Genomic DNA, 13,773 nt, shown 5'->3' with positions numbered 1-13,773 from the left:
GGTTTCAGAGACATTGAACATCTGTGCAAATCACTCCAGTGCAGCATTGGTCCTATTTTGGGTTATTGTCCTGGCGAAATGTCAACGTCTTATCCAGTGTCAGGTGTTCAACAGACTGAATATGTTTTACATGGCCTTTGCACCATTTTTCTTTTGACCCTTCTAGTATTGGAGTGACTGCAATGTTGATCTTCCCCCCCCCATCCGAACCAAGAAACTATTCTACAATCACCATGGTCTCACCGTGACATCACCTTCGTCTGGGTGATGTGATAAATCATTCACAGCTTAATTATTAACTTGACCATGCTTAAAGGACCCTCCCCTAATCTGTACCTGCCTACAAATGTATTAATGAAATGTTCTGAAAGCTCCAGGGTAGCTTTGAGGTTAACTCTTTGCTTGAAATCCATTAACTGAAGGACCTTACAAAGATGGGTATTTATTCTAAAATAAATACGTATTTATATTGTAAGCAAATATTGTTGCACACGGAGATGCCACAGCAAAGGGGGTGGATACGTATGCATTCAAGCAGAAGTTAATTTTAGAACTGTCTAGATTTTGTCTCACTTAAAATGTGGTGTAGGATGTGCAGATCAGTGAAAAATGTCAATGTTATTCATTTTAATATTTAAGGCAACATGTAAAAACTGCAATTGAAGTGAGTACTATTGCCTGTTTTTCTACCATGTTAAATTGTTTGGTATATATTTTCCCTCCTGTGTAACAAGGAATGGTTGCCAGAACTGTTTATGCACCACCATCACCTAAGAAATATGCAACAACACATTGCCAAACATAAATATACAGTGGTCTAAGTGATTTTACTTCAAAATTGAGTATTTTTCTTTGTTCATATTTATTTTAGTCCTGTTATAACAGATAGTAGTCAACAGGTTGACAGTTCATGACAAGACAGACATTTCCTTTGCCGATTAAAGGGCAGAGAAACAATGAGGACATTTAAAAACAGGAGGATGCTGTGTTGGCCCTCATAAGCCTGCCACTGGAATGCAAACATTTTGGTGACCAGCAAAAACACAAATGTAAGCAGTAACGAGCTGCTTTTACACACACAACGCATTCAGAAAGTATTCCGACCCCTTGACTTTTTCCACTTTGTTACGTTACAGCCTTATTCTAAAATTGAAAAAATTGTTTTTACTCATCAATTTACACATAATGACGACGCAAATAATTATCAATTGATTGGGCATGATTTGGAAAGGCACAAACCTGTCTATATAAATGTCCCACAGTTGTCAGAGGAAAAACCAAGCCATGAGGTCAAAATAATTGTCTGTAGATCTCCGAGACAGGATTGTGTCGAGGCACAGATCTGGGGAAGGGTACAAAAAAAATGTCTGCAGCATTAAAAGTACCCTCCATCATTCTTAAATGGAAGACGTTTGAAACCACCAAGACTGTTCCTAGAGCTGGACGCCCGGCCAAACTGAGCAATCGGGGGAGAAGGGCCTTGGTCTGGGAGGTGAACAACAACCAGGTGGCCACTCTGACAGAGCTCCAGAGTTCCTCTGTGAAGATGGGAGAACCTTCCAGAAGGACAACCATATCTGCAGCCAGACGGAAGCCACTCCTCAGTAAAAGGCACGACAGCCTAAAGGACTCTCTGGTCTGATGAAACCAAGATTGAAATGTTTGGTCTGAATGCCAAGCGTCATGTTTGGAGGAAACCTGACACCTTCCCTACGGTGAAGCATGGTGGTGGCAGCATCATGCTGTGGGGATATTTTTCAGTGGGAGGGACTAAGTCAGGATCGAGGGAAAGATGAACGGAGTAAAGTACAGAGAGATCCTTGAAGAAAACCTGCTCCAGAGTGCTCAGTACCTCAGACTGCGGCGAAGGTTCACCCTCCCAACAGGACAACGACCCTAAGCACACAGCTAAGACAACGCAGGAGTGGCCCAGCAGGAGCCCAGACTTGAACCCCATCAAACATCTCTGGAGAGACCTGAAAATAGCTGTGCAGCAACACTCCCCATCCAACCTGACAGAGCTTAAGAGGATTTGCAGAGAAAAAAAATACAGGTGTGCCAAGCTTGTAGCGTCATACTCAAGAAGACTCAAGGCTGTAATCGCTGCCAAATGTGCTTCAACAAAGCACTGAGTAAAGGGTCTGAATACTTGTAAATGTGATTATTTTTTTATAAACATGCAAAAATGTAATTATGGGGTATTGTGTGTAGATTGATGAGGGGAAAAAACTATTTGATCCATTTTAGAATAAGGCTGTAACTTAACAAAATGTAGAAATAGTCAAGTGGTCTGAATACTTTCCAAATGCACTGTACAAAGCCTGGATTGCAGATGCCATATATTGGCCATTGAGAGGCCTTGAAGCCACAGGTCGGCAATATTGGCACTCCCCAGTAGGAGCAGTCCTCCATAGGAATGAATGGAATTCTACAGTATTTCAATTGAACACAACACAGGCAGACCAATTCTGATCTTTCTTCCACATCAGATCTTTTTCAGAGATGATCTGATTGGTCAAAATAACAATTAGTGAAAAAAATATCAGAATCGGGCTGAGCTGCCCGTGTAAACGCAGAATAATATTTCACATACTATTGTATAAGTGCCTAAAGTTGCTTGCTTCAGAGAATACAATTCACAATATAACGATTTGAATAACCACAGACTCTGGCTAAGCTTAAACATTAATTCTGTTGAAAAAAAATAATGTCTGGGAGGAATGCCACAATGCAGCTCTGATTAGACATAGCATCAGCACTCTGGAAAAAAAATCTAATAAATCACCCCCCCAAAACAATTATTTGGAATCTATTGCAATAAAGTTGTAGAGATGCGCAATGCATTTGGAATTACTGATTAGTGGAATTACTATTTTCTACAACAACAAAAAAATAAGAAAAATCAGCAGAAGGTTTTTCCAGGAGGTATACAAAAATGACATCTATACAAGATGAAAGTACATACAGTAGATCTCTTTTAACGCAAACCAACACACTTAGTACATATTAAATAAAAGTAAATGACAAAATACAAGGATAAAACAACTCAACTTGGTGACTAATCAGGTGACCAATGTAATCAAAAGTCCTCGATCAACCTAATTACAGTTACAGAGTCGGGAGGTTATTAAGCAGAATGGATCAAGTTTCCCCTGATCTTGGGTCAGTTTAGCATTTTCTCCACTAATGGGATTAGTGTGTATTGGGAGAGGAAGCTGATCCTAGATCTGTCCCTAGTGGAACTTCACTCCTGAGCAAGTGGAACAGCCTTAGGCCACCTGTAGGTCTACTGGCCTAGTTCACATCAGGTTGTACAACGCATTTGATACAACAGGTATTTTTATGCATTTGTCTGCACACAAATATTTACCCAACCACTCTGGAGACACCAAACAACAATATTTTAAACGTTTCCGTTAAAAACAATATCCATTGCATCACAACTGTCGAGTCCAATGCATTGTACATCAGTTGTACAACCTCAGTGTGTCCTAGGCCTAAAAGGACTGAATAGGTGTATCCAACACAGTGCAAATGCCACCCAGCCAGAACGCAAAAGCTATCCCATCCTTTCAGATCTACAGGAGTGCCTAGGCCCTAAGGGGTGGTAGGTGGCTATGGGGGTATTCGGAATTCTGCACAAGGCTTTCTTTCTACCCAAGTGGTCTTTTTCTGTGGAGGCAGTTGAAGAGAATGCATCTATGAGGGGAGGGAGGCTCACTATGTCTTTCATTGATAACAACAGGCTGCTGTGTTGCTCCTGTAGCGTGATCACTAGAGGGAGGGGGAGGAGGGATGGCATTCTACTGCTTCATATTGGAGGAAACTCTCCCATGTCCCCTCCCTCCCCATGTTTGAAACCAGCTTTTGTTATGGGATAAAAAGGCAGACAGCTGGTATGAGGTGCCGGCTAGTTTTAGACTGGGAAACAGGGAAGGGGCTCCGTACACTCCGGTACGATGGTTAACCCCTAGTAGATTCAATAGCTTCTTACCCATTGTCGTGCCATGTGAATTATGCTTTCACCAGAGAAGTTTAAAAATCCAGACGACTTAAGCGATTACTTCATGTGACTCCCATAAGGAAAATTCAGAATGAAATCAATTGGAAAGTAGAAAGATATTATTTACAGAAAGTACCGGTTATCACTTGTTCAATTTTCTCTGGCGCTACTATGGATTTAGCATGGCAAATCCATAGTAGTGTGTGTGTCGGAAGAACATGCAAGTAATTTGTGAGCGAATGAGTGTCCCATCACTCACGCCCGTATTGGCTGACACCTTCCCATGTTCATTTTATACATCATAAATGAAACATTTAAAAAATCTATTTTGTGTATAACAACACTGTGACCCCGAAGAACAGCAGTTTTACAGAAAGTTATGATTAAACTTCCTGTGCTATTGTGTTGTGGTTTCCTTTAAACATGACAAAGGCCTGACTGACACTAGAGGCCTGGTAAAGATAACCAGTAATGTGAGCGGGATAGGAAAAAAACGCAACATGGCATCCTAATTCAAGAGCATGTGAATTATCAATTCCTTGTGAGCACTTGGGCTGGGGGTCAATTCCATTTCAATTCAATAAATTGACTGAAATGAAATGGTATTTACCCTAACCCTAACCTGCACCATCTCAGCCACAGGGAGAGAAAGGAATGGAGGGAGGCTCCTAATCGTCATCCTCGCTTATGCGGTCTGCTCCACTGAGGTGGTGGGGCGAAGAGGGAGGGGAGGTCTTGGTGAAGAAGGGCAGACGGAAGGAGGGCGGCGGAGAGGGTGAGCGCTCTCTGGTCGGGCTGCTGTTGGGGCTCTGCCTGGGGCTTATGGCTTGCAGCATCCGCCCCTTGCCCTCCTTTAGCATGTGCTTCTATAGAGGGAGAAGAGAATAAATGAAAGAGAAAGATATTGAAAGACAGATCCTGCATCCCAATATGGGCTACACAAGGGTGTTTCCATCATATTTCTTATTCTACCAGTCATTTATTTTCAAATACATTGTTGTGTCTCTAGTATGGTTAAATGAGATGACATGCTATTTTCAAATAGATTACCTAACGTTTAATTATTTGATTAAATTAATCAGACAATAACTAACTCATTAGGAATCCGGGGCACCACGAAAGTATTTGTTTATATAGAGCAGCTATTTCCCAAATCCACTCTTAAAGATCTGAAGATATTTTATATCAATAGCAGTCAATCATTAATTATTCCTTACTTTCTATCAGTCTCATCTGAACATCGTAAAATTATTGGTTATCTGCATGAACCCTAGCATAAATTATGCATCAGCAATAAACAAAATTGACTTAATTATTTATTTACTAACTAAATAATCACAGAAATAAATAACAAACAGTAGATATTGGTTATTAACAATGATGGAAAAGTCTCTAGTGGGCTAAGCCAATATGACAGCTTGGTAGACTGAGAAAGAGCTGGAAAGAAACGGATTCATTACACAGTCTATAATTATATTAATTGAAATGCTAATCCTTTGCACATGAACGGCCACTCATTCGAGAATAATTGCAATGTATATATATTTACGCCCGTACGTCATTGTTGTCTTCTCTGTTGAAATCCTCGATCGTCCTGTAGGGTTCATCAGAGTCTCTGGTTAAGTTTCATTGAAGTTATAGTCTTTCCTGGTTGTAGGTGGTTGGAATGGATACTTCAGAGTACCATTCAGAAATGTTCTAATAGATAGATATAGAATAGATACATCGGCGGTTGTCTGTATTCTCATCCTAGGTTTACGTCATTTCTAGCTGTAATTTCTAAATCTTACGTCTAAGATTTGCTCTTATTCTGTAGGGATCGATAGTCTCAGAGTTTAACCATTTCTAGCAGCCAATGATCCACGTGGTACAGTCTTGTCCTTTGGTAGAGTTGTAGTTTAAACCACTTCACACACCAGCGTCACCCGGCATGTTTTGGGTCTCATATATTCAACCATTTGCAACCTTAGCTTACTGGTTTGCGTGGTCTGGTGTGAATTTAATCAGGAGTGGTTTTTAAACGTTTCAGTTGAAAAGGGTGGTTCCATGACGCCTAATGTAATGTCTGGGCTCACGGGGGTGTGGCCACTGACTAGTTAATCTTGATATGAAAATACATGCTCTCATTTAGACATCAACATCACTTTACATCTTTTCACAAATAGTTTCATGTTTAATCACATAAGTTTCACAAGATTTAGATGTAAACCTGACAGCTGGGAAATGTACACTTTAAGAGATACAGTTGTGTGTTCCCTGTCCTTCATGAGATCCCCAAATGAAACACACTCAACATAAGAGTCCACGGATCATTCCCACATTCTCAAAAGTAGAAAGAATGTTTAATTCTCCCATTTTGGGGATTTAGGAGTTTGGCCAAATGAAGTCCATTGTTCTCTTTCTGTGCTCTCACCCTCTCTTTCTGCATGACCAGGTGGATAACAATACCTGGGTTTAGGAGAGAGAGTGAGGGGGGGCACGATCCACACCCAAAAAGGGCTACGTCATGACAACATGAAGAAAAGTGAACCCATGCACACTTCGGGAGAAAGGATAGTGTCAAAAAGGATAGAACATTTGAAACAACAACCCATAGCAACTGACAGAGGAGCTTCACTGAGCTAGCTTGATACAGAACAGTGGCTAGATCTGATTGGTGTTGGACAAAACAAAGCAATTAGCCTAACCTACTTTCCTGGGTAGAATGGGACCCCTAGCTGCTCCTGAATAGGGAGGCAGGAAATTTTGCTGACCAGGAAACACGTGGGGCCCTAGTAACACCCTATAACTGGGGCCTAGTCACAGGGTCAAGAAAAACTCCTGGGTCATGACCCACACCCTGACATTCTCAAAGGCTCTGTTCCAAGTGTCACCATATTCCCTACACTGTGCGCTACTTTGGACCAGAGCCTTACGGGTCCTGGTCAAAAGTAGTGCACTACATAGGGAATAGGGTGCCATTTAGGACGCATATAGTGACACTCACCAGTGCTCCCTCTGGGCCAAACATTTGAAGGAAGTTGGCGATGAACTCTCGGGACTTCTCTTCCCACTTCTGGATCAGGTCGATGCTCTTTGTCTCTACCTTCTGCACAAACTCTTTGGATCGCTCCTCCACATCCTTCACCCTCTTCTTCACTTTGTCCACACGCTCCTGCAGGTGGTACTTCTTCTCCTGGACAGAGGAGGGGGCAATGTTGAGACGCACACCAAGGTCCGTAACCACAAAGCTGATCTAGGATCAGGTCCCCACCTGTCCATATGATCTTATTCATTATGATCTAAAAGGCTAAACTGATCGTGCTTATTCTGAGGCCCTGTTTGAATACTTAATAAATGCCTCCTTCCTTCATTCCTCCCTTTCTTTGAGGTAACAAATGATATAAGGTGAGTGAGGTACACTACAGATCAATGGCAAATCACAAAGAAAGGAATGAAAGGCGGATGCATTTTTAGAGTATACGAACAAGGCCATAGTCTAACTTTATTCAAAAGGAATGCCAGAGGTAAAATGAGGCTTTCCTGTATAATTTTTTTTATTGTTATAGTCCTGTAGATACAGTTGAAGTCGGAAGTTCACATACACTTAGGTTGGAGTCATTAAAACTCGTTTTTCAACCACTCCACAAATTTCTTGTTAACAAACTATAGTTTTGGCAAGTCGGTTAGAACATCTACTTTGAGCATGACCGGTAATTTTTCCAACAATTGTTTACAGACAGATTATATCACTTACAATTAATTCACTGTATCACAATTCCAGTGGATCAGAAGTTTATATACACTAAGTTGACTGAGCCTTTAAACAGCTTGGAAAATTCCAGAAAATGATGTCATGGCTTTAGAAACTTCTGATAGGCTAATTGACATCATTTGAGTCAATTGGAGGTGTACCTGTGGATGTATTTCAAGGCCTACCTTCAAACTCAGTACCTTTTTGCTTGACATCATGGGAAAACCACCATAAAACCACCATAAAAAAGCCAGACTACAGTTTGCAACTGCACATGGGGACAAAGATCTTACTTTTTGGAGAAATGTCCTCTGGTCTGATGAAACAAAAATAGAACTGTTTGGCCATTATGACCATCGTTATGTTTGGAGGAAAAAGGGGGAGGCTTGCAAGCCAAAGAACACCATCCCAACCGTGAAGCACGGGTGTGGCAGCATCATGTTGTGGGGGTGCTTTGCTGCAGGAGGGACTGGTGCACTTCACAAAATAGATGGCTTCATGAGGCAGGAAAACTATGTGGACATATTGAAGCAACATCTCAAGACATCAGTCAGGAAGTTAAAGCTTGGTCGCAAATTGGTCTTCCAAATGGACAATGGCCCCAAGCATACTTCCAAAGTTGTGGCAAAATGGCTTAAGGACAACAAAGTCAAGGTATTGGAGTGGCCATCACAAAGCCCTGACCTCAATCCCATATACAATTTGTGGGCAGAACTGAAAAAGCGTGTGCGAGCAAGGAGGCCAACAAACCTGACTCAGTTACACCAGCTCTGTCAGGAGGAATGGGCCAAAATTCACCCAACTTATTGTGGGAAGCTTGTGGAAGGCTACCCAAAACGTTTGACCCAAGTTAAGCAATTTAAAGGCAATGCTACCAAATACTAATTGAGTGTACGTAAACTTCCGACCCCCTGGGAATGTGATCAAAGAAATAAAAGCTGAAATATATATATAAAATAAATCACTCTACTATTATTCTGACATTTCACATTCATAAAATAAAGTGGTGATCCTAACTGACCTAAGACAGGGAATTTTTACTAGGATTAAATGTCAGGAATTGTGAAAAACTGAGTTTAAATGTATTTGGCTAAGGTGTATGTAAACTTCTGACTTCAACTGTACATTTCTGGCCACAAAATGTACCGTTTAGTGAAACAATGTTATTTTTGGCCTGAAATATCAAACTTAGACTTTGACTGACAAGGAAGAAGGGGTCCTGGTGATTACGATCACTTTATTTATCCAACTGTACACAAGGTCCAACGGATTTGACTTCTGCTTTATCCCAACCCCTCCAAAAGTCACAAACAAAGTTGGAGCTGGGGGCTGCTATACTATGTCGGCCGTGGAGCAGTTGTTGTGGAGAGTTAAGTGCCTTGCGCAAGGGCACAACGCCAGGCAATGGCATCTAATATTTGATTTCAGCAACCCTCCGCTCACTTCCCGCCAGACCAGGGATTTGGAACTGGCAACCCTCTGGTTTCTGGCTCACCTTTCTAACAGCAAGTTCCTCCAATTATGAATACAGTTGAAGTAATGCAAGTTTCATGTACTGCAAATTAAAAATAAATAGAACTAAAGTCAAAGTCTGTTTTTCTACACTTGTTTTAGAATGCAAGCTCCAGTGGGAAATTTTTTCTTTCAAAAGAAAAGTTGGAAAGACATTGACACATGAACAAACCATTGGGATATCCATTTCTATGGTCTAAAATGTATACATCCTTGAAGTTGACTACATTGCTAGAAAAGGTGAATAACTCACATTGATGAAGCTGACATTGAGCTCTTTGGCAGTGTAGCCTCTCTGCAGGTTTCTGCGTGCGTACACGTCGTAGTCGCGGACAATACGGGTGATGATGTCAGAAGTGGAGATGCCTTCTGTCCGCTGTGTGGGTGCGAACATGCCTGAAGGTGAAGGGAGAAGTCAGCTAAACCCAATGCAGCAAAGCCACACCGGCATCAATGTCAGCCGCTGCCCGGAAGCAGCTACTAACCTAGCCCCTGCACACCCGTGGCACTTTCTCTAAACATACAAGGAATTGATAGGTATAAGAAATATGTCAGTTGCTCCACTTAGCCTTCTGATAGGCTTAGTAGAACATTCACCATATTGCCTACACCTATCTGATGCTTTCAACTGCAAGTTCCTAGGGGCTAGGGTCTGTTTCTGGACTGGGCCTAAGTCTTGCTGGTGCAGCGTTTACTAAATGTTGCGACTATACCCACCTGCCGCCTTGATGTGCTTGTAAACATCGTCACTTCCTGCAGAAGAATATGGGTAATCGTCATGGGCGACAAAGTCAATCTGTCAAATGTAAGACAAACAAAATGTTAGCAGAACTAATGACAGTGAGAGATGGCCAACACACCTCCTGGAGAGCTACCGTGCATTCAGAAAGTATTCACACCCTTGGACTTTTTTCACATGTTGTTGTGTTAAAGCCTGAATTTAAAATATATTTCTTACAAATTAATTTAAAATGAAAAGCTGAAATGTCTTGAGTCAATAAGCCTAAATAAGCTTAACAAGTCACATAAGTTACAGGGATTTCACCATGAGGACAATGGTGACTTTAAAACAGAGTTTAATGGCTGTGATAGGAGAAAACTGAGGATGGATCAACATGGTACTGTAGTTATTACTCCACAATACTAACCTAAATGACAAGAGTGAAAAAAGAAGGACGCCTGTACAGAATAAAATCTTGTTTGCAATAAGGCACTAAAACATTAACTTTATGTCCTGAATAGAAAACATTATGCTTAGGGCAAATCACTGAGTACCACTCTTCATATTTTCAAGTATGGCAAGGACTAGGGAGTTTTTTTATGCTAAAAAGAAACGGAATAGAGCTAGGGACAGGCTAGAGGAAAACCTGGTTCACTTCCAACAGCCACTGGGAGACAAATTCTACTTTCAGCAGGACAATAACCAAAAACAGAAATATACACTGGAGTTGCTTAACAATATGACATTGAATGTTCCTGAGTGGCCTAGTTACAATTTGGACTTAAAATTGACTTGAAAATATATGGCAAGACTTGAAAAATGGCTGTCTAGCAGTTAACAACAACCAGCTTGACAGAGCTTGAAGAATTTTAAAAGAATAACGTACAAATACTGTACAATCCAGATGTGTAAAGCACTTAGAGACTTACAGCTGTAATCGCTGCCGAAGGTATTGACTTAAGGGAGTGAATACTTATGTAAATGAGATGTGTGTTTAAATTTCTATATTTTAGCAAAAATGTAAACAAAAATTGTGTTAACTTTATCATCATGGGGCATTGTATGAAATGGGTGAGATTTAAAAAAATAAATACATTTTGAATAAGTCAAGGGGTATGAACGAATAGAATTCAAAATGGATTAAAAAAAATTATTCAATTACCTTTGAAGAGGGGGATGACTGCGGCAGCTTTCCAATCCTTGGGGATCTCAGACTATATGAAAGAGAGGTTGAACAGGCTGGTAATAGGGGTTGCGACAATGGCGGCGTATAGTTTCAGAAATAGAGGGTCCAGATTGTCAAGCCCAGCTGATTTGTACGGGTCCAGGTTTTGCAGCTCTTTCAGAACATCTGCTATCTGGATTTGGGTAAAGGAGAACCTGGAGAGGCTTGGGCGAGTAGCTGCGGGGGGGCGGAGCTGTTGGCCGAGGTTGGAGTAGCCAGGCGGAAGGCATGGCCAGCCGTTGAGAAATGCTTGTTGAAGTTTTCGATAATCATGGATTTATCGGTGGTGACCGTGTTACCTAGCCTCAGTGCAGTGGGCAGCTGGGAGGAGGTGCTCTTGTTCTCCATGGACTTCACAGTGTCCCAGAACTTTTTGGAGTTGGAGCTACAAGATGCACATTTCTGCCTGAAGAAGCTGGCCTTAGCTTTTGTGACTGACTGCGTGTATTGGTTCCTGACTTCCCTGAACAGTTGCATATCGCGGGGACTATTCGATGCTATTGCAGTCCGCCACAGGATGATTTTGTGCTGGTCGAGGGCAGTCAGATCTAGAGTGAACCAAGGGCTATATCTGTTCTTAGTTCTGCATTTTTTGAACGGAGCATGCTTATCTAAAATGGTGAGGAAGTTACTTTTAAAGAATGACCAGGCATCCTCAACTGACGGGATGAGGTCAATGTCCTTCCAGGATACCCGGGCCAGGTCGATTAGAAAGGCCTGCTCACAGAAGTGTTTTAGGGAGCGTTTGACAGTGATGAGGGGTGGTCGTTTGACTGCGGCTCTGTAGCGGATACAGGCAATGAGGCAGTGATCGCTGAGATCCTGGTTGAAGACAGCGGAGGTGTATTTGGAGGGCCAGTTGGTCAGGATGACATCTATGAGGGTGCCCTTGTTTACAGATTTAGGGTTGTACCTGGTGGGTTCCTTGATGATTTGTGTGAGATTGAGGGCATCTAGCTTAGATTGTAGGACTGCCGGGGTGTTAAGCATATCCCAGTTTAGGTCACCTAACAGAACAAACTCTGAAGCTAGATGGGGGGCGATCAATTCACAAATGGTGTCCAGGGCACAGCTGGGAGCTGAGGGGGGTCGGTATAGCAGGCGGCAACAGTGAGAGACTTATTTCTGGAGAGAGTAATTTTTAAAATTAGTAGTTCGAACTGTTTGCGTATGGACCTGGAAAGTATGACATTACTTTGCAGGCTATCTCTGCAGTAGACTGCAACTCCTCCCCCTTTGGCGGTTCTATCTTGACGGAAAATGTTATAGTTGGGTATGGAAATCTCAGAATTTTTGGTGGCCTTCCTGAGCCAGGATTCAGACACGGCAAGGACATCAGGGTTAGCAGAGTGTGCTAAAGCAGTGAGTAAAACAAACTTAGGGAGGAGGCTTCTGATGTTGACATGCATGAAACCAAGGCTTTTTCGATCACAGAAGTCAACAAATGAGGGTGCCTGGGGACATACAGGGCCTGGGTTTACCTCCATAAACTCTATTGAGTTTATTTGTTATAATTAATTGATAATGTACAAGTGAATAGGTTGGTTTACTTTTAAGTTTTGATGAATAAGGTCGCTTGCTAAGCTGTGGCCAATGGGAGTTGACCTGGTTAACGGAAGACCCGGGGGGAAAAAAGGAGGGAGAGACATTGAGAAAAGGATGGACATTACGACTGTTGGTGAAGAAAAATGATAAAAGATCACGCTAAAAATAGAACAAAACCCATACCTACCGAGTTTTGAAGGGAAATACCGATTGTATTTTATAAGAGTTATATTAATTTTGTTAAGAATGACTTTGTAAAGACTGAAGCTACCGTCTCATCGTGGAGGTATTTGACAGCCTCGAGGTTAGCCTAGCATCGTGCGACACCGAGAGGGAAGATTAACGAGTTCATGTTTCCATGGTATATCGATTACAACTAAGGAGTACTGTCTGCATTGATAGCGGTGCTTGCTGTGGATGTTGTGAGGAAACCTGCAAGGAACTGCCATACTTCGCTGAAGGAATATCTACAAGTAGTGAGTAACCACAACGGTGTAGTGCTTCTGGACTTGTGTGTTGTCGTTTATTTTTTTTTAGCTCCTACGCATGCCAACGGGGTTACGCAAGCTCGAAATAATTTGGATAATTTTTTATTTTTTTTGATGTGGTGCATTGAAAATGTAATAATACATTTTCAATTTCAATTATGTATGTTGCATTGGTGGAGTCATTTCCTGTTTCAATTTCATTTAATGCATGGGAAAGCATATCATTATACAATAACAAACACCTATAATTATTCTATCTGAAGTTAATACCCTAGTTGTCATCACCCTAGATAGTTTACAATTGGGATTCTTATTGGAGATGTCCTTCTCACCTAACATCCCATGCTGTTCAGATATTCTGCGTAAGGTAATATCGTGAGAGTCAAATTCGAGCCTGGTGAGAGGGTTAGACATGTATTCATTGTGATGGTGTAGGCTATATTAAATGGATTTATTAGACTTTCTAAAATGTAGGTATTCCAAAAGGTCTGCATCAGTGGCTTGTAGGCTGTGCATGGATGCTAAAGGTGTTTATGCTAATTGATG

At 41.6% G+C, this 13,773-nt stretch overlaps 1 protein-coding gene across 1 annotated transcript in view; it reads right to left on the bottom strand.

Annotated features, from left to right (window-relative positions):
• Positions 1–845: 845 nt before the first annotated feature.
• LOC110490072 (choline-phosphate cytidylyltransferase A) overlaps positions 846–13,773 on the bottom strand; it is a 38,993-nt gene continuing 26,065 nt past the window's right edge. Inside the window, exons 6-10 of the mRNA XM_090199020.1 lie at positions 11,132–11,245; positions 9,966–10,044; positions 9,502–9,644; positions 6,990–7,178; positions 846–4,869 (exon numbers count right to left, since the gene is read on the bottom strand). Coding sequence (XP_090055146.1) covers positions 4,672–4,869; positions 6,990–7,178; positions 9,502–9,644; positions 9,966–10,044; positions 11,132–11,245 — 723 coding nt within the window. The 3' untranslated portion in view covers positions 846–4,671. The remainder of the gene's footprint in view (positions 4,870–6,989; positions 7,179–9,501; positions 9,645–9,965; positions 10,045–11,131; positions 11,246–13,773) is intronic.

This window comes from Oncorhynchus mykiss, chromosome 15 (assembly GCF_057628025.1).
Source record: "Oncorhynchus mykiss isolate SJ-2025 chromosome 15, ASM5762802v1, whole genome shotgun sequence".
NCBI classification, from domain to species: domain Eukaryota; kingdom Metazoa; phylum Chordata; class Actinopteri; order Salmoniformes; family Salmonidae; genus Oncorhynchus; species Oncorhynchus mykiss.
This window is presented reverse-complemented; position numbering and strand designations above follow the sequence as displayed.